Source organism: Anastrepha ludens, chromosome 4, assembly GCF_028408465.1.
Source record: "Anastrepha ludens isolate Willacy chromosome 4, idAnaLude1.1, whole genome shotgun sequence".
In the NCBI taxonomy this organism is placed as follows: Eukaryota; Metazoa; Arthropoda; class Insecta; order Diptera; family Tephritidae; genus Anastrepha; species Anastrepha ludens.
Window position 1 is genome coordinate 114573006 of NC_071500.1, and position 27856 is coordinate 114600861.

The 27856-nt window shown below is 36.9% G+C and overlaps 2 protein-coding genes across 4 annotated transcripts in view; one reads left to right on the top strand and one right to left on the bottom strand.

Annotated features, from left to right (window-relative positions):
* Window positions 1-27856, bottom strand: part of LOC128860689 (whirlin) — a 110914-nt gene that overhangs the window by 27505 nt on the left and 55553 nt on the right. The gene's annotated exons all lie outside the window — the stretch shown is intronic.
* Window positions 228-27781, top strand: LOC128860691 (uncharacterized). 3 transcript variants are annotated; one of them, XR_008454287.1, is made up of 2 exons: window positions 228-594; window positions 22974-23110. XR_008454287.1 is itself a non-coding variant. In XM_054098351.1 (2 exons), exon 2 carries the CDS (start codon window positions 27094-27096, stop codon window positions 27322-27324), a length of 231 nt encoding a protein of 76 aa, XP_053954326.1. In that variant the 5' UTR covers window positions 257-594; window positions 27034-27093; the 3' UTR covers window positions 27325-27781. The 3 variants fall into 3 exon arrangements, 2 of the variants coding, with proteins under 2 accessions (XP_053954326.1, XP_053954327.1); XM_054098351.1 differs by lacking the exon at window positions 22974-23110 and adding an exon at window positions 27034-27781 and having other exon boundaries at window positions 257-594; XM_054098352.1 differs by lacking the exons at window positions 228-594; window positions 22974-23110 and adding exons at window positions 23596-23657; window positions 27034-27781.

Consider the following 27856-nt stretch of genomic DNA (forward strand, 5'->3'; position numbering starts at 1 on the left):
GCTACAATTTCGTTGGATTGAGGAGCGCCTGCATTACTGTTGTTGCCACTACATGCAGCTGAATTTTTTGTCCTACTGTGACCAAAGCGTATGAGAAACAAAATGTAAAAACATAATGTATTTGCAATAACAACAAGAGCTCCACATATGATCCCATGGAGTCGTTGCGCTGAAGCGGCTACTGCTAAAGCCACTATTCCACTGTTGTGGTCGCTCTTTGGCGCTGCGGTACATGTATTGCTTTGCTTTCAAGGCAGTCACATAGTCGACTAGCCATCAGTCGTTCGGTGTCGATTACCGTGTGCGGTGTTTAGTTTTCTCCAAACCTCCGCCAATCGGCAATTCGCGTTGGTATTTGAAACGTTTTTGGCGAACAGTAACGAGCTGGTGTAGTAGTGGCTGGAAACAAACAAGCAAAGAGCTCGCATAGAAAGTATAGAAAACATTTCTTTTGGAAATTACTGTTGCTTCCACAACATTTTTTGTGGAATTGATAACAGCAATAGCAATCGAAGAAATCCAGAAATTTTATATCAACAGCGCTATCGGTGGTATTTGTTGCTGGTGTTATCGTCGCGATAAATCAATCAACAGGTGGGTTGGTGTTCAACGTTCAGACTTATTTACTGGCCGTATGTGCGATTTTTGTCTTTTTGTTTATGTTGTTGTATACTATGCGTGCAATTTACGTGGGAAAAGCTTGCTTTGGCGAAACTTCCGGCTAATGCAATCCATTTGGCGCAGTTGCTTTGTTTACTTTGTTTGGCTGGCTATCGCTTTTATTTTGATCACTAACGTGCGATACGTGTTGATTTATTAAGCGCAGTGTTTTCGTCAGTTTTATTTCTGGTTTTGTGGTTTGCTGGCTTGCCTACAGTTTGCACTACCTTTGTTGGTCAAACGTAATTGCAATTTTTTGGCTACCTTTTTTGGCAACGAAAACTGAAGCAGTCCCAAAGCAGACAAAGCAAAGCTGCTTTGAATATGGTGTGGAAATATAAACAAAAATAAAAACAACAACAACCTGCAAGCCACAAAAATTTTGAACTGGCTCGAGAACAGTGTTTTGGTTTTGTACTTTAAGGGGTATAGAGAATTTTTAGAAATCCTTCAGCTAACCAGATAAATGAAGTAGTCCCTCAACAAAAGCTCCCAAGAATCAAAGCTCTCAAAAATCGAAAAAAACAAGTAAAATAAAATAAAAATATATTAATTATGGAAGAAAATTTTAAGAATTAAAGAACAGAAATGTGTACATATAAATTTTGTTATTACAATACTTATAAATATTATAGCTTTTTTTAAAATAAATTTGTACTTATAAATACCAGATTTTTCTAGAAGGATTATTAAAGAGTTTTCGGTAAGATTGCTACTTATAAGTATGAATCATAGACCTTCCGGCAGGATAAAATTATGATTGGTGTGTTGCATAAGTTTGACGACGAGGTAAGCATAGCTTAGCGGATTAAGTTTTAGTCATTCCCGTAGTTCGGTAATTCCATCCGTAATTCATTAACATTCCTGCCCCAAAGGTATTGGTAGCAAAGGAAAAAGGTGATATTCTCCGTTTTGACATGGATAAGAGGCGAAAAAGTTGACGCTTTTCTGATTCTGTACGAGGTCAAACATTCTTTGACTTTCAGAGATGATTTTCAAATTATTCATATAAACTTTCAAACCCCAAACAAATAACATAAGTAAAGTGATATTGAAATAGTGGTGATTACACTACAAGAGTTGATTGCTGAGATTTACTAATTACTTTTTGGCATTAAAAATGGGAAGCGCGAAAAGCACGATTGATTTGGCTTAAATCGAAGAGGGGAGTCTATATTGCCGTATACTGTATACGTATAGACTTTCCAGCTACTAATCTCATTTCAAACCAAAAATTGCATATTTTTTATAAAATCATCACTTCTATTGCTCAAATTAAAAACATTGCGTTCTTGTATCTTTAGTTTTTTGGCTTCCCGCATTTTTCAACAAGGAGCACTAAAAAAGGCAAAGGCTAATCTTTTAGCGCACTTTCAGACGTTAAATGTTGCTGGGAGGAGGCCTCAAAAAACTTTAAGCTCTTCCATTTTTAACTTCGCCTAAGCTTTTAATGGTAGTAAGCAAAATATCCACGACTCCTTTTCTTTTGCTCACTGTAATTTCTTCGCAGCCTGCACCCATATCAGTAAATAAAAGGAAGAGTTTAAACATTCTTAGAATAAATTCAAAAGTATTTGGTCTAAAACGCTTAGAAAATCGAGTTTAATGCAAGGGATGCCTAGTCCTAGTCAATACATAATTACATAGGTTATAGCCTTAGTAAAGTTTCATGTTATTAGATACAAAAAAAGTCTGGAGGTAACTATTGTTAAATATCTTCAATAATATACTAAAAATATATATAAATCAATACTAAAAAAATATCAATCAAAGTGGCTTTGCTTGCAAGTTTCGTGCAGCGTGAGGGCTGAATCAATAACCTGTCGATCATCGGGGTCAAACTAAAACTCAAATTCCCAAATAAATTGTTAAAAAAAAAAAAACAAAAAAAAAAAAAAATAATACAAACGGTAAGAATCCTCATCCTTTTATTAGATACTACAATAGAGACAAATTAAATTTTGTAGAAAAATGAGAAATATGTTACCAAACGTCTGTTTATGAGTAATGTTATTGGCCTTCTTAAATTTTCCACATTCATTGTTGCGAGAAAAATTTATATAACAAAACCTACTTCAAGTTTTGCCGCCATTGAAAGAGATTTGCCAAACGTTTGTTTGCAATTATTGTTTGATTTTCATATAGTTGCAAAAGTGCTTTCTCTTTTGGTAAAAGGTGAAATATCGAAAATATATACAGAGCCGTAGCTGAGTGCGTGACTGCCATTCGACTTGTGTTGGGTTCGATGTCCACTAGTGACATGAGGCGATGAAAGCTCAGCGTATATTGGGGGTGAGGCTTAGCCAATCATATAAAAGAATAATTTACCTATACATGTGCAAAAATTAAATGATGTCTGAAGCCTGTATATTCTCGATACATTCGAAAACTAATGACTTGATTGAGTTCAACTGCCTTGCAGCCTATCGAGCAAAAACGTTGCCACAGGTGGCGTTGGAGACGCAATAAATATTTCTAAAAACTGTATTCACCTCTTTGTTTCTATTCGGAATATCGCAATAAAATTTTCTTGATAGCTTCTCACTGGAGTCGAAATTTTTCTAAAAAATGTTAACGCCACTTGATTTAAACGAGTAGAGAGTAAGAATGAAAATGTGTACATTTGTTTCAAGTTCCAATTATATGCAACTCTGCACCATTCGATTGGGTTTTCCTCTTCTATTGGCATTTGCGTTGCCGATTAAAAAGCGCTAGACAAGTAAGTCTCTTCAGTCGTCGGCTTACTTTTCAAAACTACTTTGTTTTACTACAAATATTTTCTTCTTGAAAGCTGCCAGCAAAAAGTTGTCATATTAAGTACGCACTTGCAGTAATTATTGAGTTTCTTTAATTTCGCGTTAAAAATGTAAAGCAAGCAAAAACAAAAACTGGGTCTTCAAAAATTTCATGTCGGAACAATTTAATATGAAATTCCTTATTATTGTTTTAATATGAAATTATTAAAATCTTATTAAAGTAAAAACGGTTACCCTGAAATCAAAATAGAAATTAGTTTATTTTAATTTTATTTATTTATTTATCAAATGCTCTGTAACCATTGTGCCCACTGTATGGTTTGCAGTTTATGGTTTACTGCCGCTGTATTGACTAATGTATTTTTTTTTTTGCATTTAATATTTCTTCAAATTTATTTTTCGTTGTATGTAGTTACAATAATTTCTCAACATGTTTTTATTTTTTATTGTTGTTCTTATGGTTGTTAACCGGTTGCTTACAACGCTCTGTTTCGCTGCTAGATTTCTTTTAATACATAATTCAAGTAAGTAAGTACGTATGTGTGTATGTGTGTGTAAGTTATAAAAAGTTTTATTGTATCCACTTTGGTGGAGTTGTTGTGTTGTTATCTCTATTTGGCGCTATTCGTACGCAACGTTGCACAAAAATACGCCACCACCGCCGACGCAACTGCGCAAGACAGACATTTCAAGTGCGATACTAAGCGCTGCTAAATAAATGAAAGCAGAGCATCTTGAAGATACTTTAAGTGTTGAACGGTGCGTGCTTCAGCTGCATTAAAACAATTTAAATTTGTGATATAACTAATAAGCGAATAGGCGAAAAAAGCGAAGGTATGGCGACGGACGGCAGCCAGACAGGCCGTCTTTATTTGGTAACCGAAAGCGTGTTCGCTCACGTGCTGGTGAATTATTTGATTGCTGTGTGGTATATATTTGCTTGTGTGTGTGTGTGTGTGTGTAAGCATACCTGTTTAAAATTTGGCTGGTGTATTTATTCACTTGAGCAACTGAATATGTCATGTCTTAAATTTTCGCTTTTGTTTCATAATCGTTTGTGGCAACACAGCCGTTACGCTTAAGAAATTGACAATAAAAAATATTATCAAAGCTACTTAAAAGCTGAACAACGAATGCATGGACGCATACACATACACAGACACGACATACACGCGTCCAAATTCGTAAGACAATTCACGCAGTCAACAAACGAGGAGACAGGCAAATAAAATCTTCGCAAATAAAGGGTGTTTTTTAAGAACTTGACAACTTAATAATAATAATAATTTTTTGTTTGCATTTTTTTTTTAATTATTATTCGCTAGATAATTTCGTGGCATTTATTTCTGGAATATCATATCCGGCATATGTCCGCTGCGCCAACTGCAGCCAGAAGAAAGACACATACGCGGAGTCCAAGCCAGTTCTATGAGTTCTCTGAGTTGAATAAGAGAACTGGGTCTGGATGAGGTACCGTGATGAGTAGAGGGCAAATTCCATGAGGTCGAAGTGCAAACCTCGTAGAAAATGTAATCTAATCTAATTTCTGCCGCGGCTACGAGTTACAAAGTCCACTTGATCAGTGCAATTTTCGACTATTTTTTTCTAATAAATCCTAATAATAAATCTAAATGAGCCCAATCAGCAAAAATGCGACGCAAATGGTGATCATTTTTGCACGAGCTTTATTTTAAGGGCACGTAAGCCAAGATTCCTACGTTAAATTCCCTACGTAATGGAAGAACAATTCATGATGACTTGCCAAATCTTAATAAACAGAAATGTCAACACAGTTTGCCAATCTCAGCTGTCTAACCATAGTTATCGGTATCGATAATTCTCACGCAGCTACCAAAACACCCGATACATGCATATAAACTAATGCAGTGCATACATAAACTTATATACGTATGTAGGTATATAAATTTACATTTGGCTCGTTAATTAAATTTCTCAGCATAAAAGGCGCTTCGCCATGGAAGCTCACAAACAGCAGGTCGTCTCATCCGGCTCTTAGATGGTTAACGAGCTACTTAGGCTGTGAAGTTGGAAGTTAAACCTTCCGCAGAGATACTTTGCACGCAATGATATGCATATTTATGTACAGTTGTGCGCATATGAGAATTTATATGCACGGATGTGTGTATGCACATCAGGCATTTATTATCAAAAACACCATCTGCGCGAAATGATAGCCAAACAGAGGTACAAGATTGCTGCACTTGCCTCGGCAATAACAAGCACTGTGTCAAAACGGCTAAGAAAAACTACCAGCAACAGCGCTTTTGGTGGCAACAGCTTCATTAGCCAATAATTTCAGCAACGAACAACAGCAACGGCTACAAACTGCTGTGCTGCATACAATAAGAGCAACAACAACATAACAAAGAAGTCAAAATGAACTCATCGTTAGTGCAGATAACAAAGCGATAACTAAAAGTGAGATAATAAAAAATACGCGCAACAGCAGCACACAATTCATAAAAGGAGAACAACAGAAAGAGTTGAGATCTCATTGCCAAAATAAAGTAACACCGCAATTGTACGAGATGCTGCACTTCATGTAATACATACAGGTTTTTTACGTTATTATTGTACTTGCATGGATTTTGTTATTGCATTATTGTTGCTGTTGGCGAGATGCTACAGGCGCCTTGCACCATCCGGCTTTTGTTTGAATTTAATTAACCTCAAACTGCATGACACAAACGCCAAATACGAATTCGGACCAACTTTTGCGCCAACATAAATTATTTGAGTCCGAAAAAAAGTCAAAATAAATTAAACAAAGCGAAAGCAAAAACAATATGCGCTGTGAAACGCAATGCAGCTTAATTCAATTCACTCCAACTAAGCAACTAACCTCGTAACCGACCAACAAGCTAAGCAGTCAGTCAGAAAATCTGATGAAATTTTCAACCAAACTCTCACATCAAAAACAATAAAAAAAAAGTATATAAAAAACAGAAACTTTGGAAAACCACATAAACTGTGAGCGTGCGCTAACGAACGAGTTAACTAAGTCCACAGCAAAGTTTTAAGTAAATTACTTAACCCAACTCTCAGCTGGGCTCACATATGGCATTCGTATTATCACATAAAGGTATATACAGGGTCCTTCAAGTTTTGGTTTTTAGTAGTGCCTTGCCTTGACAGCTAACACATTCGACAGATGTTATGGGCAAAAAAAAATTACTGATTATTTTCCCAAAGATAGAGGTTCTGTGATTAACACATACATTAGGCATGAAGTTGCCGTAATGAAGCTCAAATCTTGAATTACGTTTGAATATCAACGCAAAATTAGCAAACATTATCGAAATCGCTTCGCGGGCAGGTGGGAAACAGTACACTCGAAAGTTTTCCATTGCCAGCCGAAGGACGACCATTATTAGAAAATAAACATGCACGGAGATTCGAACCTACATACTCCGAATGGTAGTCACGCACCAACTCATTGGCTACGGTGGCCGCTTAATTTGAATGTAAAAAAGAAACTCCAACTTGCAAAACCCTGTACTAAATCCAGTCATGTGCTTGTGTAAATGTATGTCTAGATGCCATACTAATGCAATTTGGCGCAGTCAATAATTTTGATTAGCTAACAAACCAAATTTTCATGGTCCACAAAACAATAGGCAAAAAATACTAGCAATAACAATAACAATAAAAAAATTAATCCAATTCGTGACAAAAATATTAAACCAGTGTAGTAAAGTTGTTCCCTGCGATCGCATGCCATACAGGTTTTTTTAGCTTTATATGTATGTGGCTATGCATGTGTTTAAATTAATTAATGTAATTGGTGATTCGAAGTTCATCGTGCTCTCGCATGCTAGCGAATTCATACACCATTTAAATAAGTGTTGCATGCCTTGTAATTGGCGATGAAAGTAACTAAAATTACTTGTGTCCATATGTAGCTTGTGGTGCAATAGGTAAATTATTAATTAAAAAGTTAAATTAAGCGAAGAAGTTCCTTCAACTATTTTATTTAATTAGAAGAAAAAAATTTACCAATATTAATTTTGCAAATAACGGTGAGCTTTAATGCTGTTTTGATAATTTTGGGGTTTCTGAATATAATACAATTTTCTAAGCATGCGAGCCCTCTCAGTATGCTTGAATAAGGCAACAAACTGCTTGTATGGAACATGATCGTAATTACGTTTACATTGAGGAGTGCTTTAAGTGAATATCTCAAGTTAATTTCAAACACTTTGTATCTCCACAGGGTACTTTAATAGTTTTGCTTGCCGATTTAAAGTACAAACGGAATTCATTTATTTGAAATATAATCCATGAAGTGATTCAAACATAATTACCGCCTTCAGAAATTGGTAATAAAATTCTGGGGTCTTTTGGGGCATTTTTGCCACCTAACTTGTGCTCGAATGGGTGTTTTGTTTGACCCTACATTGTATATAGGTTCTTTAAAGGGTTCTTTAGAGGGTTAATATTTTTCTCACAAATTTTAAACAGAAAGTTTGATAAATTTTAAATAGAAAGTTTCATCAATTTTAAACAGAAAGTTTGCTATTTGTGCTAGGGGCTTCTTATTTTCCGCCTGCACTTCTTAACATTTTTATGGAATATTTATTGAAATTAAATTATAATTGAAATGTCATATTCCGTGGTGGTTGTGTTGCCTGAGTGACACATCCTAGACCCAATTAGCACAAAAGATGCCATTTTGATACACTATTTGCAGAATGCTGCTTTTAGTCGAACCATCTTGATCTGACTATAAAGCTGTATATGCCATTTATTCTCATTTTTGCAATTTCTTTCAAGTCAACCATCGAGAATTTCCCCAGCACTCTATGTTGTTTCGCACCCAGAATTGGGCACTCACACAGATAATGAAAGACGGTTTCCTTAGATTTTTTCTGATTGCAGCTTCTGCATCTATCGTTGTACGGTCCCCCCATCTTCTGGGCATGATCTCTCAAAGACCAGTGGCCGGTTATTGTTGACGTAATTCTAAATGTGCCTGCTTGTGGCTTCCTTAACAACTCGTCAGTTCTGGATTTGTTGAACTTGGGCCACGTTTGTTTAGTTATTTTGCAGACGTCCATATTAGTTCATAGCCAGTAGACAAGTGGACAATTTGTTACGATAGAGCAGCGCATTAAAATTATTGAAACGTATTATGAAATCGATCTTTAAGGACAACATATCGCAAAACCTGTCCTCTTTTTGTGGAAATAATTGCCGACATGAGTCATTAATTCAAAGTTTGATGGAAAAACTTCACGAAACTGGTTCTATCGAGTATAGAAAAAGGACTAGCACTAAAAGCTCGACGTTCTGCTTCAAATATTGTTGTAGTAGCGCAAAGTGTTGCTGAATAATCATCAACATCGATATCTCGACGTCCTCAACAATTAGGTACTCATGAAATGACTGTTTGTTTTACTTATAGGATTGATTTACCTGCAGTCGATGCTCATGATGGACATTTAAATGATGCCATTTTTCACATGTCATAATTAAGAGGCGGAATTTGGAAAACGAAAACTAGCTAAAACTGAAAGAATCTTAATGTTTATCTGTTTTATTTTAAAACAACATCTAGGCACGTCTTTTAAAAAACCCTTTATTTTTTGCCACTTCAGCGCACAATAAATAAACTTAAGTGAATTAAAAAATGTACACCATTTACTAACTTTCAAATATTGAATTTATATATCTTCTCACATTAATTCCTCACTCCTGCTCTTTACAAGCGAGCTCCGACAATTCCCAAGCTAAAAAATAAATAGTAAACGATGAGTAGCGGAGATTTTAAGTATATTTTTTTTTTTTTCAAAAATAGCTCCTTCAAACATATGAAGCGAAAAAAAAAAATTTCGTGGAAAATAGAAAAGTTGATAGCGAAAAAGTTGTGAAGCAAATAGATATTTATTACTTTATACTCAGTTAATTGAAATATTATTTCCCTTATAATTAAAAAGTTATAACTCTAAATACGAAATACTACAACTAAATTACATTCGTATTACTACCTAATGTGCAATTATGCTTTATTATAATTGTGTGTACGTACTTGTGCAACCAACATATTGACTTCGTGGTTTGTTAATTTGGTTTCAAGTAGGAAAATATAAGTGCAGCCAATCATTATTTATAAAATACAATTAAATTAAAACTTCCGTTCATACAGCAGTTATTTAATAAAAAAAAACATGTTAACAATCTACACTTTTTAACTCCTTTACTATTGCTTGATTGCGCTAATTATTGCAAGTGCTAAGTACGGATATGCATTTATCCATGTGCATGAAGTACTTTTACTATCCAGGTACGATAGAGTCGGTATCGAAGAGTTATAATCTCACTTGCTTTCCTGATACCCAGTTAGTATCGCTAATGTTGAATTTTCGCAGGTTACGTATATTATTATATTAGTATTCATGTCTCTCACTCATGCCGACGAGTTCGGCCATTTTGAATGTTCATTTAATAGTTGGCAGCTGCTTTGCTTGCACGGCTCGTCTTCGATGTTTAGCTATTCAAAAAGATGGATCAAAGAACCTGTATCAAATTTTGTGTGAAAAACGAAATTAAGTGCGCGGATGCATTCCGAATGTTGACTGTGTCATACGGAGAAGCTACTTTGGACCAAAGCAATGTTTATCGGTGGCACAAAATGTTCTCAGAAGGCCGAGAAGATGTGAACGACGAAAAGCGTGCCGGCGTACCGGACCACCGAGCACTTCAACAACAGACGAAAAAATTGATGAAGTGAAGAAAATGGTATTGGCCAATCGTCGAATCACCGTTAGAGAAGTTGCTGAGGACCTAGACATATCGATTCGTGCCATTCGATTTTTTCAATGATTTGGGCATGAGACTGGTCGCCGCAAAATTCGTACCAAAACTGCTCAATTTGGACCAAAAGCAGCATCGCATAAACTTTGCTAATGAGATGTTGGACTCTGTCCGCGACGACTCAAACTTGTTCCAGGGGTTCATAACTGGTGACGAATCGTGGATTTATGGTTATGACGTGGAAACCAAAGCTCAATCATCTCAATGGAAGTTGTCGCACGAACCAATACCGAAAAAAGCGCGCCAAGTTCGGTTTTCGATTGCAGGAGCGTTGTGCATCATGAGTTCTTGCAACAGAATAAAACGGTCAATAAGGAATATTACCTACAAATATGCGTTAAGCAATCCGCCAGAAACGTTGGCTCTTGCATAACGCCCCTACTCACTCATCGTTGCTTGTGCGCGACTTTTTGGCCAAAAACAACACACTGATGCCACAGCCACCGTATTCCCCAGATCTGGCACCCTGTGACTTTTTCTTGTTCCCGAAACTGAAGAGGCCCATGAAAGGACGACGCAACGCTACGACTGACGAGATAAAGACGGCATCGAAGGAAGAGCTGAACAAGAAAAAAAAAGTTTGGAAAAAAAGTTGGCACAAGTGCATAATACCTCATGGGGATTACTTTGAAGAGGCCAAAATAAATATTAATGAATAAATAAATGTTTTTGAAAAAACACAGAATTCGTGATACTTTTTGAACACACCTCGTATTCACATAATATGCAGATTTTCCATCTCTATTTGAATTAAGTCGGGCAAAATCTACAGTATATTTACGTGTTTCCTTTCTATCTGGCCTTCTGCGAATATACAAAGAGCTTCGGTAGGAACAAATGAGGGAAACTGGGTCTCTTCGAAACAGGTATTATTTGTTAATACCTACATCACCAAAGGCTTCTTCCTAGGAAGTTTAATTGATAAAATCTTCAGTCTTCGTCTCAGCAAACGTTTGGTAATGAGATATTTCAAAAGTACTTTCAACTGGATATTTATTTAGCACTACTAGATAAGGATTTTGATGGGATATAAGCAAAGCCGAGAGTACCATCCCAAGTATATTTTGGTACAACGTGCCACCAAAGTATTACAAAAAGGCGTTTGAAGCTGCTAGTGCCGCCAGAAAATTAACAAGAAATTGTTTTCTGGATTCGTGAAAAAATCAGAGGCTTTAAATAGTATTTCAAAAAGACATGAGTTCTAACATGAGAGAAATATTTTCTTTGATTCTAAACCGTAACTTGAGTTAAAAAGTGCTAAAGAGTTACTCGTTCATAATTTATGCTGCTGAAAAGTATTCCTTTGAGAGGGGCTAGAAAATTAACAAGAAATTGTTTTAAGAATTCGTGAAAAAAAATTTCCGCTCAAGAATAGCTAAACATGCCCTTTCCTGTTTAATTCCTGCTCGTATTTAATTTACTTCTTTATGGTAGAGAATCACAAATAGCACACAATTATGCCTGCCTCGGGTGTTTGAAGGAAAATGTGTTTCGGCGCAGGGATTCAATGGCGCACATCTTACTCAAGTGGCTTTATTAAACTTTTCTAAGATTATTTGCGTTATTGAAAGTCTAATTAGGCGAAGTCGTGCTGATGAAAATCAAAACATTATGTGTTAATATATATATAAGCATATATGTATGTATATGTGCTTTTCAGGAACTAATTAAAAAAAACATGGTCAGTTGTGAAATCCTTAATGAACTCAATACATCATCAAAATTATAGCTGATGACACCGTTGATAGTATCTATGGATTAAGCAACAATAATGCATGGTACCAATTGCCTGAGAACTGCGAAATAATGATCAACCAAAGTTCAAGCTAAATAAAATGATGTGCTTAAGAGCAGAACAACGCACAAAACATGCCGTCAAAGTCAATTAAAGCGGACAAAAGCCGAACAGCAAAGCAAAGTGAAGCAAGAGGAGGGAAAATGCCAAGCGGCAGAGCATATCAGCGGTTGTTTTCACAAATGCGTCTCCAATTCAACTATAGTACGTGTGTACGTATATATGTAAGTGTGTATGAGCAGCTGCCTTGGCCCATCACTACGTAGTTTCCGCCATTAGCGCTGTCAGAATTGACGCGGTGGCACGCAGCTTCACGCAGCAGCAAACAAAAGCGTACAATCGTAGCTGTGTATGTCTGTCGCTTGGGGCAAATAAATCACAAGAATGAAAAATATGATATAATTCTTTTTTTATTGCTCAACTTTAATTTCGGTATAAGAAACGAATAACCACCGGCAAGTAGAAAGTCATAAGAATTGTCTCGGCCAACTCTGACAGCGATTTAATTACAAAAGGCGCAAAAAAAGTATGCCCAGTCAATTGCTAGTAGTAAAGTAAATGGCAGGCCAAAAAGTAGAAATTGCGCAAAAGCCTTGCGAAGAGTCACGGCCACTTAGGCACTTGAATATCTGAAGATATATTGAATATGCGACCAGAGTGACCGCACGGCCAACGAGCGGCTGAATCATTTTAATCGCGGCCTCACAATTGCCCAATGGCCATTGGGGTACTTGCCTTCTCATTGGCGGGATCAAGTGTGCGACACACTTAAAGAGTTTAACTGGTTGCCGCCATATTTTTAGTTGAATCATTGTGTTAAAAGAATATTTGAAGTCCGCGAGAATACAAGTGCTGGTATGTATTCAAGTGGCGAGAAATATCTGAAGCTTATTTTGATACGTGTTTGTATGTATGTATGCACATAAAATATTTATTTTTAACAAGTATTGTTGAAGTCTAAGTTGTTGTTGAACTTTTCAATTAGTGTAAATTCAGTTTAATTCTGTAATTAGCGGTAAGTGGCTGAAATGCAAGGTCTCAAGCGCAGTTAGTGGCTTTGGCGACCATGCAGGAAGTGGTTTAGAAATATTTATCTGCAGCGTTCACCATTAGTGGAAGTGAAATGGCAAATAGATCAAGTGATCAAACGCAATTAATATGCAATTAATGTATAAAAAATAATTTAGCTTCGTGCCACAAAATGAGCACGTAAAATAATCGGCCCGGTAAATAAATTTTCGTGCTTTTGCCATTTTCCAAAATGCTGTTGGGTTAATAAATGCAACCTTTATTGTTATTGCAGTTTTGACACTTGCTTTGCTTTTCGTTTGTATTTTTATTTTTTCCTGTACTTTCATTTTCTATTGTTATTAATATTATTAACTGCTTTATTTCGCCCGCTTGCGTTTGCATTAAGTGATCACAGTAAAACCAGTAATTTGCAACAATGTTTAATATATACAAATATCGGCTTTTTAAACAAATTCGCTTCAACCTAAGTTTGAAAATCGCAACCCTATAAATTGAAAAAAAAAATCGCATGAGCCGCTATGCACTTTTTGTGCGACAGTTACATTAGAAATGCTACAAAACATCTAAAAATGTATACTAGTTGTTTAGATGACCAAGTCATTACCTCTTTGAAAGAAAGGAATGCGAGAGAGCCAATGAGAGGGGGTCAAAATTTGAAGAGTGTAGCAGGAAGATAAGAAAATGGTAAACTAAAAACCTATTCTGGATTAAATATTACTGAAATTAATTTTGAAATTAAAAAATATTTTTAAATCCAGAAAGGACAGTTCTTTGGGGATTGGACGTTCATGAGTTTCATTTTCCAACAAATTCAACTATGGCACAACCAGATGCTTGAAAATAAAAATACTACCAAAAACTTAATTCATTGTCTACAGCTGATATGTTCCCTTTCCTTCTTGAAATTGATTTCTCAAAATTGTAATAAATTGCAGAGATTTCAGAAAAATTGCTGTGGCGAAATTGAAATGCAGACTCTAAAAATCTGTCAGATATATTTTAAAAAGTTGCTGATGCTTCTGATACTCTTAAATCTGCGCAAAATGGGCGTGAAACAAAATGATAGAAAAAGGGGTTTTCTGCAGGCAATTGCGAAATTCCGATTGCCAGGGAAAAATTTCTCATAAAAACTATTTCGCTTTGTAGTTCAGCAACAAAACGCATACGGCAAATTTGAGCAGAAGCTTGGCCAAGCACTTAATAAAAATGTGTGCGCCAATTATGTTGATCTGCAAGCCTATTAGAGTCGATTAGTTATGAAAAAATAGTCTATTATAATTCTATAAAATATTGCGGCATAATAATAAAAAAATAGTAACTTTCGCTTACTCCTTGTTTGGCCGAGATTCTTTTCTTATTTGTGGTGTGTGTCTTGATGTTGTTCCACAAATGGACGGACAGTCTTAAGTCGACTTTGAACAGCAAATGATTTTTTTATATGGCCGAAATATACTCGGACGCTTGCCATTGCCTGCCGAGGGGCGCCCGCTGGTAAAAAAAAACGTTCTATAATTTTGGTGCTTCATGCATGGGGATTCGAACCTAGGTACCTCCAAATGGTAGTTACGCACTAAGCACTACGGCTACTTAACTTTCGATTAATATAAAATTAATTGCTTTCAAATGAAAATCACTCCAACTTTTTTTCTCATTGGCTCTTAGCAGGGTTAAGACTCGTGAAAGGGTTAACTTATTATATTTTGTTTTTGCATTTTGTTTTCCCTTCACTAAGATGTTAGCTTCAAATAACATGTAATCTTCTTAGTTTTGCAAAAGTGCTCATTTGATCAACTGTGCACTGTCGAAAACGTGACATTTATTGAATATCTCAAATATCAAATATCAAGTATTCGTATTATTTGTTTTTGTTTCATATTTTTAAATTTTACACACTAAACTTGCTTTTAAATCGTTTTTGTTTTATGGTTGGCTTTTGTGTTAGAAGTTTATTTGCTTTCAACTTAAAATGCGACATTGAAGTTAAAATTTTATTGTTTTTTTCATACATAAAAAAGTCATGAAACTCTGAATTGAGTACCCTAAGTTTTACACTTCAAAAAAGTGAATAATCACATTTTTAATTAAGCATCAACGCTATTTAATTACTTGACTAACCGTTTCCATTTGGTTTCACAGCTACACAAAATTTATCTTTTGTGAGTACTGAAAGTTGGTAAATATTTGAGCGCATAAATTGTGCAAAATAAATATTTATGCCATTAACAATTAGGTCGTCTCAGTTCAGTTGAAGAGCAAGATTGTACACCATATATGTATGTATGTATGATGTGTATGATTTCATATCTTTATTTTATTTTTTAGTAACAATGATGTCACGCCAAGATGTGAAATCGCATTAAGTGACGAAAAGTGGCCACACATTTATGCCTGTGGGAGTTAAGCTCGCTGTAAATAAAAATAAGTTAAATAAATATTGTGCTCCGGATTAGAAAACAACAAAAAAAATTACTATTGTATATTTATAGGCATACATATAAGTTTAAAATATAAATAGAAAACCTGCAAATAAATATTTCAGTCATCGAGACGAATCAATCATTGTTTTCGCCGCTGGCCGAACACTGAGCTAAAGCTTATGTCTGTCGCAGTATTGCTGCAAAATTCAGTTTTTACGATATGTGGCTATTGTGTGCATATGTATGCGTGTAAGTCGTAACTAATTTGTAATCACACAATATTCGTGGCATTGAAATAAATAGGATTAAAATCAATTTCAGAGCGACAATGGCGATTGCTTTGAATTTGCAAAGTACGCGGCGGCACGGAGTGGTAACTAGTTGTAAATAATACATAGGGTTGTCCAATAAGGGCGAATCGGATTGGGGTAAAACAAACTGTGTGAGGTACTAATGAATTTTTTATATTTGTAATGCCTGTACAGGCTTTTAGCACGTCTCGGCTTCACATGATGGAATGGTGCCGAGAGATGCAATTTTCAATTGCGCTGCTGCATAAACTCGGCTGAGTTTTAGCAATGCAATCAGTTATTTTAAATTTTCAGGCATCCGGATCGGTTGATTGTGCCTCATTTGAACTCCACAAGGAAAACTTTTACACCGTCAAATCGCATGTTCTTGGTGGCCAATTCAAGTGTCCTCTTCAAAGCACTTAGTACACTGACTTAGCATCAGTGACTGGATAATATTGGAAAACCCTATACTTACGTATACACACATAAATATATATATACCTATAATATAATAAACTGCAAATCATAGGCCTTTATTGCTGCATTTTCTCATACAATAATAAGCGCGACTTTAAAGCCAACTTTGTGTTTTGATTTACTGAGAAAAAAAATTAAAAATAAAATAAGCAACATAAAAAAGGGGTTAATATTTCAGGTTTTTGGCACTCGAGGAGTCTGCCACTTCTTTTGGCAAATGGGCGATTATTGTCAATATTCATTGTGCTAAGCGTAGCTAATTGCCAAAAAAGCGCAAAAATCGAAGTGACGCCACAAATGCGGTTTCATAATTAACCAATAGATTAGACTGAGTTGTAATAATACATTTTTTTTTAATTGCACATACATGCACACATATAAATTAGTCGGTTATGTTATGATACTTAATTTTTTTCCTGCTTTTGGAAGGGGACGACAAAAATGTCAGAAACATTTTTATTGATTCCGCAATTATATGTAGGGCATGCTTCAACTGAAACAGACCTGCCCTCTTCGGCTGCGTGAGTCATTAAATCAGGCATTTGTAATTGTCGTTGGCGCGTCTGAGTCGACCTCCTCTGGAACACTGTTTCATGTTCAATTCAGCACTTCTCGGGAAGTTCGGGTGATCAGACGCGACTCAGGGCGTTGATATTTTTTTAGCTCCAGCAATCGCTGTTGAAACAGCTCTATTGTTTGCTTTTTTCATTCTGCTTCTTCGTCGTAGATTGCATTCAACAAAGTAGGACCACGAACTGAGCCTTGCGCGATACCTCTCGTCACTGTCTATCTCTGAGGACCGTCATCGGCGCCGTATTCAAGGAATCTGTCATCGAAAGAGCTCCGGATAATCCGAAGCAGGTACGAGGGCACTCCAAGACCACTCAGCAACGAAAGAGTTTTTTTTTGAGTTTTTTGCTGAGTTGAAAGCGATCTTGACAGCGCATTATTTCATAGAGCGTTATGCCCCACCTGTCCTATTAATAGTCTCGCTCGCTATTTCGGCCACCAGTCGAATGACGTCGACAGTGCATCTTGCTCGCCTGAAGCCAAATTATCGCTCCGCAAGTCCTGTTGGCCTCTCTAGGTATTTCTGCAAGCGTTCATTGTATCTAACAGACATAAGGGTCTGTATGCTACTTGATGGTAATTACGATCAGCTATTGAATAAGCAAATTAAAGTTTAACATTTTTTTCCCAAGGTAATTATTTGTAGTTTTCAACGCAAATATATATGAATAAAATTGAAAAAATATATTAATAAAATGCAATATATTTTATTGCTGAATAATTTTATAATATTTGGAAGAAATCTCTCTTCTTCCACATCTGGAAAGCTCTGCCATAACTTTGCACTATTTTAGTCGGCATAGTCCAAGGGGAGCATTCGTTCAGTCTGATGCTTCGAGTAAAGATTTCTAACTTTTTTATCTGGGGTTAAATCGCATAATCGGTAATTTCAGTATTTGCTGATCAACAATTCCAAAAAAGGTTTCTCTGGCTGATTCAACTACAGAAGGCTTAGTTAGATGTAGCTAACTTTACCAAATCGACTAAAGTAAATTCATGTGAAGAATGGTCAAGTTGAGCTCTCCTAATAGTTCTGACAATACTTATACAACTTTACAGTGGTACAGTGTACGAGTAATATATTACGGTATAGGCTGCAGTAGCATAAGTATTGTCAATCATTTAATGATTCAACGATATCGATACCTTATTCGTGTGAATGACGCTGCTTCTATTGAAAATTTTGTCAACTTAACATTCTGGGCTATGCAAAAAAATCTATGGCTTCCCACTCAATATGTAAATAACGAATGAAAAACCCATTTGTGTCTGGAACCTCTGGATGCCTATATATGGATTTATTAATTGACACCACTTTTCAATACACAGAGAATCGCAGCAAAGCCCCATCTGCAACTTAAATGGATCAATCACTAAAAGAAGTTGATTAAAAAGAAAATATAATCTAAGAACAACAAGCCTAACAGCTTAAAATACTTTTTGAAACTTGAAAATCTTCAAATAGAAAAAAACTGCAAAAATAATTGTTATTGTGACTCAGTGAAAGTGAGAAGCTATAGGCTGATTTTTTTTAGAATGTTCAAATATTTTTGCTTTTTTTATTCAATATCAACAATCGGCAATCAATTATGGTATTCACTGTATAAGTACTAAGCGTCAAGAATTTGTTGAATATGGCAATTACCCAATAAAGTTTACAATTAATCGCTAGCAAAATGGTCAAATAATAGATCAAGGCAACTTCACGAAGAAGAAAAATTGTAAATAAATAGTTAATGAGTTATAGAAATTGTTGAACTGTAATAACAACCAAAGCAACAAAATTGTAAACCACAAACCTAATTTTTTCATACAATAACACGCTGAACTGTAAATAGATGCCACTCAATAAGCCAATGACCCTGATCGCGGAAGATGCTGTGAACAATAACAAAACAACAACAACACAATAAATTATGTGAATATGACTCAAGGGCTGTGGCATCAATTGAGATTTTAGCATTTTATTCACTCGCTTTGTGAAGAGGTCAAGTGTTTCTTGCACTTCATACAATTTTAATGAAAAAAAATTAAAAAATATGGCAATCAAATGTATAATGAGGAGAAGTAACAGTGAAGTTAAAGCGATGATAATAAAAAGATGTTTGAAAAGAAATTTGCATTTAAAAATGCAAAAGCCACCAAAGCCACAATTTGTGAAAAGCGGGCGGAAGACATCTACAGCTACATTTACATATGCACACACATTATCTATGTAAGTTTATATTCCAGCGAACAAAAATTGAAAGGAGAAAATAAGTGGAGAAAAGTGAAATCTCGACATGTTTTAACTTCCACATTCACAACAACCTTTGAAGCCACATCAATCTTCCACTAACACACTTTGGGTGTCATTGGCTGCCTTTTCTCATTCAAATTTCGCTTTTGTTAAGCCAAAGGTCAGCAATTAGGCAGCAGACGCAGTCAAGTTAATAAAGATACAGAATTCTAGGTCAATGTATCAATAAAAGTGAAAAGTGAAAAGACAAAATTAAATGTTTACAAAAATCAGCAGCAGGTGGTGATAGAGGCACTGAAACGCTATTGTATGCCACATGTGATTCGCCTCAAATACAATGTACGAGTACCTATGCACAAGTATGCGAGTAAGTATGTGTGTATGGCGAAGAATAAGTTGCGGGGTGAAACATGTGCAGACAAGCACAAGGTGACGCATAGAAAACTTGACTTTGCTTGTTGCTGGTATTTATTTGAGTTTGTAGTGTGCGATTGACTGGTGTTGGGGCGGCGCGGAGGAGTGTTTGGAGGGTTGAGACATAACAATCGCTCACCTTCAGGCTTCACGCTGCACTCCACGCCACTGTTGACCACAATAACAATTGTCTTCAAAAACAAAACAAACAAAGCAAAAACCACAACGAAGGAAAAAAGCAACAAATTTTGCTGCATCCACTTCCCACCGCTACTGTCCAAGTGTATACAAGCTAACCAAAGTTGTAAAATGGTAACGTCTGCCAAGTTTGTTGCCTGAGTCTTTCGTTTTGCCACTGCGTACGTTGGGGCTCGCTGCAGCGAAGTTAACAATAATACACCAGATAAATATTGCCAATGTGTGTGTGGGACAGTTTACAATAGTGATGACGCTGCTGGCCATTCACTTGAAAATTAACTCAACATTTGCACTTTCTTTTGTACTTTTTTCCACTTCCCGCTTCTTCTCGCTGCCACCTTCTTTGCTACAGGCGGTTCAGCAGTGCTGAGGTTAGTCAGCGCACATTGACTTGCCGTATTAGCAACCAATCACTACCGCGTTGCTGGAGCAGCTGCTTGTGGCCATTTGTGCTTACCAGTGACCCAGTTTTTACGCTCCAAGTTTTTTTATTTGTTTTGTGGTTTGATTTTTTTCTGTTTTTTTCTTCCACGTAAATTCGTGCTACCAAATGTGCTTGAAACAAAAAACGCACATTTAGAAAAGTCAGATGCCACTGCTGTGGTGTGCCAGCTGCGTCACCGCAATCTTAACTTCACATCACACCACCAACCACCGCTTCATAGTGGGGCTGAGAGTTGTCCAAAACTGGTCTTTGCAAACTGTGTCAATATTGGGACGCACGTTGGGCGTGTGCGGCCAGAATGGTTGACGCAACCCGCGAAATGCGAATGAGGTGGGTGGTGTAAGTAGCAAAAAAGTAAATGAATCGAGAATCGTTGTGGACACAATACATGGGTCGCCAACGCCATCGCCGCCACTGCTGTTGTAGTCACCGCAAGAGCAGACAACCCGGAACTTTCTGTGGCAAGCGGTGCCAACAATGCCTTACATGTAAGTGAACAGCCTTTGGACAGCGCTGTAGCTTGGCTGTTGCGGCAATAAATTATGTTGCAGACATATGTTTGTGTGCTTGGCTGTTTGTATATCTTGCGTAGACTAGTAAAAGTTTGGTTTCAAAAGCTAATGGGTTTGGCTGATTTTACGAAATTCATTAGAAAATGCGTTGGATGAGGTGATATGTGTGAGACAGCTGGATTTGATGATTTGAAGAGATAAACGATTGACAGGCGATACTTTTTAGAAATGCTAACACATTTACATACATATCTATATGCACTTATACACACACTATTGGGTATAGTATATTTGAAAATTTTACTTAAAGAGTTTCTTTAAACTTCGGTTTAATTATTTTTCAGTATATTTTTAAAATATTGCATGACAACATCATTTTCTGACTTTCTTTCTACATAGGTATGTAAATAGATAGCAGCTGTTATATTATTAACAGATAATAAAAACCTCCAAGAAATATTTTGCAATGATGAGCCCATTGAGACATCTGACAGTATAGCCCTAATTTTCGGTCCTTAAATGAAAAATTAAGCTCTGGATAATTTGATTAATCTCCTTAAAAAATTATAAAATAAATTTTGTCTCATAATGAATAAAGTGTTAGGGGCTGAATATGTAGTACATAATTGCCACGTATACGCTAGTTATTATCAGATTTCAATGAAATATGTTTTTATACTTTGGTCAATTCATCTACTAAGTGGACTGGCTTGTGATGTCAATTTGTTCTAGAATTTAATTCAAACTAATATAAAATAAATTGTAATGAAAATTTATGTATCCGATTACATGTAAATGTATAGAAATTCATAGCCATCTCTATTTGCCAAAAACTGGAAGCCATATTGTGAGTCGTTAGTAAGAAAGTTCGCTTAAAAGCTTAACGCGAATCGTCATTCATTACAATCAACATTCAACATTCAACACATCAACTTTAAGTCTAAAATCTCATTCGCGGTTGGAATTTTTAGTTGTAAAAATAAATATCATTAAAATTGACGCTTTCCGGGGTTTCTTGAATAAGTCTTGTAAAAGTATTACTTAAGCCAGAGTTAGGCTCAATTAGGATAAATGGTTACCCAAGCGACAAAGAATCAAATTTATTCCTTGTGATGTCATACAGAGGAGAAACGGAGAGGGGGAAAAATCGAACAAGGGGGAAGAAGGCGCTTTGGATAGGAAGATGATGACCAAACGGTGACTAATTATAGTATATTGTGTTAACCCCATCAAGCTGCTGAAAAAATTCACTTGATGTGTAACGTTTAAACCTGCTATATCTGCAGGTGTGGCACCAGATGTCTATTCCTTAGCCACTCAAGAGCAGGACACTTGAGAAGAAGGTGCTGAGATGATTCCATCTCGCCTTCCAGACAGCTTCTGCTCGTCACCAGCTCAACAGTTTTCCGCTATGCCACTGATCAGCCCAATAGAAAAATATTCGGATGCAGTCGAGAGTGAAATCACGTATTCCCCCGACTAATTTCGAATGCACAAACAACGAGCCCTGTCGGTATTTATCTCCCTTACAGTAATTGTAGAAGTAAGCATCCAATTCACTGCTTCTTTAATTGTGGTTCGGTAGAATAAATTTTATCTTGATGGGGAGTTCCCCGTAAAATACACCCCCACCAACCCTTCCGTCCAACTTGGAGCCATCTGCAAACATGTTTGCCATGCTCTAACTTCAAATGCTGCATCCCGCCGACTACTCCTTAAGTCAGAGACAACTATCAACTTTTGTCCAAGTATCGCAAAGAATCGTATATCTTGACAGGGCTTTTGATATTTAATCTATCGTTGCAGATATTTAGGTAGGTAAAATATCGCTGCTTCTAGGGGCTCGAAAAAACGTGCTGGCTCTTAAGCCATTTTGTGATAGATCGAGCCTCAGGAAGAATTTTCAGGTTTTTTCCAAAATCGCACTCACGGGCTTTGGGTTGAGAGCCTCCGCTGAACTTCATTTAATGGCTTAATAGATCGAAAGGACAGGGTCAGTTTTTATTTCTCTTCTTCTGTTTGAAGTTACCTTTAACATTCGTTTTCATGTATAAAGGCACTCTCTTTGTCTCTTTTTTTAAATCTATTGCGATTGAAGTCCTCATTGCAACACCGCTAGCATTTCTCAATAAATATTTGATGGCTACTTATACAATGTTAATTTTTTATTCAGTTGTGGAAATTTTTTGCGAATCTTACGTTAAGCAAATTTATTAAATTTTATATTTAAGAAAATGTTTAAACAAAATAATATGTGTAAACAAAAGGAAATATTTTGGTTTCATGTACTGGGCCTCCCTTAATAGCTTTTTTTACCTTTTCCCCTCGCAGCGCTATCTATTCACAGCGGGAAGACGCTCCAATCAACTAAGTAGTTAGTAGCGAAAATAGGTTAACAATTCAATTAACTACAAAGCGGCACAGATGGAAGTATACCTACATATATACATTCACTTGTCATTTCACAACTTGTGGAGGAAAATAAATGAAAATCACTGTGAAATAAATAGCCGGTCATAGACATACATAAACAATGACGGACATGTGATTGTTCATGCAAGTGGCCGTATGTATGTATTTGTATGTACATATATGGCCAACACATTGCGATACAACTTTCATTACAGGAATTTTTTAATTCCCTCCAAATGCTTGAAATATTTTAACGCTCAATGATGCTACTGGCAAATCGATTTTCCCTGACTTGACCTACGAGCGTTAGAATCCAACAGATGATTGAAAATCCACAGCAAGAACAGAAACGCCTCCCGAATCGCCAACACCATCTCGGTTATCAGCTTCATACTTTGCTTCAACTGCACGAAGTATTCGGTAATTGAGGTCAACTGTCAATTTGTTTGGCTGGAACACAAAAAGCATCAGAACTCATCGATTTACACACACACATAAACAGAGATCCACTGCACATACGTACATATTTATGTGAATACTCACTGTGAAAACTTGCCTGGTTGGCCCAGCAGCGAAATGGCTCCGCTCTTGAATCCCTTTTAGGTAATTTTTTTTCTAAGTAAACATGAAACGTTAAGTATTTTTTATGGTTGCCAAACATATTTAATTTTATCTAATTCAATTCTGCTTTGTAATGATGATGAACTACAAAAGTTCGAACAAAGCCAAAAATTAAGTTGCATTGAACTTGACGCGCCACTCAATGTTAGCCGCCCAAACACGGGCACCAAAACATGTTCAGACCTTATTGTGTTGGTGGAAAGCGGCAACAACAACAATAATGCGAGCTCCATATAACAGTGACAGCTCTAAAAAAATGAAAACAAAGCTCAGTTAAGGAATTCGAATAAAAAACGAAACAAAATGAAGTGAAACGAAAACCAGCTGTGGGCTGGCGTAAAAACCGGAAAATCGCTGAAGTGCATTTTCCGCCGCGCTGCCAATGTGGTTGCCCACAACAGAAAGGAGTGAAGTCGGTGATGGCACACTATGCTGGGTCGGAGTCATGCATTCTTTGTGAGCAGTTTGGCCGCGCTGCTTCTCCGAATTGAGTTGTGTGCCTTGTTGCTGGCCTAGTAAAAGATATCTACCGCCTCCGAATGGTAGATGGGTTTTAGGTGGAAATTTAGAAAAATTGTTCCTGCATCGCATGTTTCATGTTCACAGTGGGCATCGAGCCCCGTATCAACCAAATGATAGCCACGCGCATAGCCGCTCATCTATGGCGACCTCACAGCCATACAAACACGCATACTAAGCTTTGACACAGTGCATGCATACTCTTGTTGACTTTTGATTCACATTACTCTTGTTGTTGTTGGTGCCATGTGGCAAGTAGTTGCCGGCAACTGCGACGCGTCATTGTTGTCCGTTGCGGTGGCGGAAATTAATGTAATTGCGTTGCAAGTGAGTTTAAGTGCAACACTCACTGCGCTATGGGAATTGGCAGGGCTGTTTGCTGTTGTTGCAGTTGTTTTTTATTTCATTATTGCGTGGCTCACGTGTGCATGTTGCGCTATATTTGCAGTTTTTATGGATGATGTGTGATAAAAGGGCGCAGTTTTGCGCAAATGCCAACCGACGACCTGAACCGATTGGCGCGCGGAACGATAGAAAGCGCAACTAACTGAAAGCTATTCGGCTACTCAGCCACCCATACGCTCGCTCATACACCCAGTCAGTCGTCCGGTTTGCGTGTCGGCTGCAATTGGCCTGATGTGGCGTCGACAGTTTGACTGGGGGCAGCTTGCTTACCTGCTTGCCTGCCTGTCCTCAAATTTAGCTGTCATTTATTATTGCTGTTATAGCTGCAGATTGCTCCGTTATCGTTCACAAATATTACTATTACCTCCTACTAATTTGTTGTTGTTGATCGTGTTTTTTATTGTTTGTGTTTTGTTTGCCATTAAAGTTGCACAAATGTTTGTAGTGGTCGTAGCTGTTGAGTTGTTGATGTTGTTGTGGTTTCCCAGCGCGCATTTATCGGTTTTCCTTGTTGTTTTTCCGTTTCGGGTTGTGCATTTGTTTTGGTTTTTCTTCTACGTATTTGTAGTTATTGTTGCTAGCCGTTGCTTTACTTTCACTTTTCATTCGTTGCATTTAACACATTTTAAACGGTGCATTAGTAGCAGAAGTGGGTTTTGAGTTGGGTGCTGAGCCTATACAACTGTACGTTGCATGCAGCCATGCCCATTTTCATACAAAAACACATATATATATATATATATATAAGTTCATTAGCGTACTTTTTTTGCTGCGTTGCAGTATTTTATTTGCTTTCATTTAAAATTTCTGTAATTGGCTCACAACTATTTTTGCAGCTGTTTTCATGAGAAATGTTTTACACTTTTGTTTGCTGAAATCTTAATTTTTTATGCACTTTGAAGTGGTTTCCGAACATACAAATATCCTGTAATCAAAAAAATTCCGACATAAAACGTTCTTACAGCAAAAATTTTCGTTGGTTTTTATGTCATTTTTACGAACCTTTTTATTACTCTAATAAAGTTTATGAAGATCGTTTAAGTTTTGCAATTTAAGAAAAAACTCGAAAATATATATACTGTTGTGTTAGCAAGGGTTTGTAGCTCTTTCAAACATGCTGACCTCTTTAAAATATGCGAGTACTGGCCACTAGAACCGGCTATGATATTAGCGTTTGTCAGCTATGACAAATAGAAAAGGTTTATTGCAAGTGTTTTATATTTTAATGCTACATATATTTTATCATTTTTAATGATAGCTTAACTCGACTGCTCAGCACTGGCACTTAGTGATGTCAAGATATTGTATAGAGGTAAATATTTTAGGTCCCACTATTTAGGAAGCGCAATGCCCGTCAATTAGAGGAATATCTCCCGATCTGCAAAAGACGTTGATTTTCATATGTTCGGAACAAAGAGAGAGTCTCCCTCTGAAACGCTCGTTTCACCCAAGAAAGGTTAGGCGTTTCAGCCTTGTTGCGTGCCCAGTAGATATTCGATAGGAAATGTTTGAAAGAGTTTATTTGCCCGTGCAGCAAGTTAAACTAGAATCTTCGAAAAATGGCTTTTATAAAATGTATGTACAGGCGGAATTAGATTCTAAATATCAAGTTTGTGTATAAGTGGAGAAGGCATCCCCTTTGCTTCGTTATTCGCACGGGCTATATACATAGTCACGATGTCGCAGTAGAGTGTTCACCCGACGCGTGCGTTCCTAACTGTGGCGTATTTCACGGCTAATGAATCATGTGCAACTGCTTGTCGTAAATTTTGATCATATTCCAATATTCGAAGTCTATGTGATGCCCCAAGTGAAGATTTGATTCACTCTTGGGCGCGAAGGTTCTGGGTAGCAAGTTCGCCGGCGAACGGACCACGGTCTGTGTTTAGTCGGACTTCAAAAACAAGTGAAAATATTGAACTCGTCGCCACAAGTCGCTACTGTAATCCACCTCAGTCCGTGCGCCAGCGAGCAGCTGCCTTGGTACTTCCAAAAACTACTGTGCATGAAAAATTGAGGAAGGATCTTAGGCTTCTCCCTTTCAAAATTCCAATCATGGAAGCGCTTGAGCTTAACGGTTACAATTTGCGTACAAATTTCTGCGAAATATGGTGATGCGATTTCGTATGGTCCACGCTATCTTTTAAAGTGGCGAAGCCCATTTTCATTAAAACTGCCGTTAATTTAGCCACCGCACACCCTGTACTTAGCCTAGTGGCAGCCACAAACTCCTCATAGGAAAGTAATATTCGCACATCCAAATATTTGATCGTAAACTTTTATTGACTGCAAATACCCAATCGCCAATTAAAATGAACTCTAATTCAATTTGGTGGGAAAACGCAATTTTAAAGCAATTAATTCAGTCACACATCACTTTATTAAATCTCACTTTATTAAAACCTGCTCTGCAATTTTCTTCTTCCATTTGCAGCACTCGCACTCACTTTTCTATCGGCTGCCCACCCTACGAGCTCAGCTACAAGCCGTCGCTATGGATTCTTACTTAACAGAAATCAAACAATTGCGGATACCTCGTCCGAAATATGAGCCCAATGGAAGTCCGCCGAACCACTGGCATCGCCTGGTACGGCCATTCACGCCACCACGCGACTATCATTTGCCAACCAATGAGATAATCACCACCACAAGCACATTGCCTCCGAATCGCAGCTGCCAAGGTGGAGCGGAGGAATTCCGGCCAACATTGCACGAGAAAATGTGAGCGACTTTACGGCAACCATTGGCTATTACAACAAGAAAAACGAAAAGTACAGCAACGAAAAGGACGTAATCTTAATGTTTTTTATTGGTGTAATTAATGAAATCAGATGGATGGCAATTGGAGAATATCAAGTGAAGGAGTGAAATGTGCGAAAGTAATTTTTAGACCATATAAAGAGGGATGGTGGGAGCCAATGTTGGGAAGTGGAAAGAGTTGGACGATGAAATTGGAGTAGGATTAATATTAAGCACGCTATGATTAACCTTTATATATATATATATATATATCACACATATATATAAATACACACATACATGCAAGCATATATGGATATATCGCAAGCGATCTTTAACGAAATATGTTTCACGTATTTTTATAAGTTGTATGAATTTAAGTATTTTCGCACTTTTGTATTTTTATTGTAGCTTATGAATATCGATTCAATAAAGTTGTTGATTTTATTTGATAAGAAATGCGCCATACAATATTTTTAAGGTCAGATGTTTAAAGCTCCGGTTATGATTGCCTTAGC

Bases quoted from the DNA above. Each gene is read 5' to 3' on its own strand.
- LOC128860691 (XM_054098351.1), top strand. From the start codon at position 27,094: ATGGATTCTTACTTAACAGAAATCAAACAATTGCGGATACCTCGTCCG.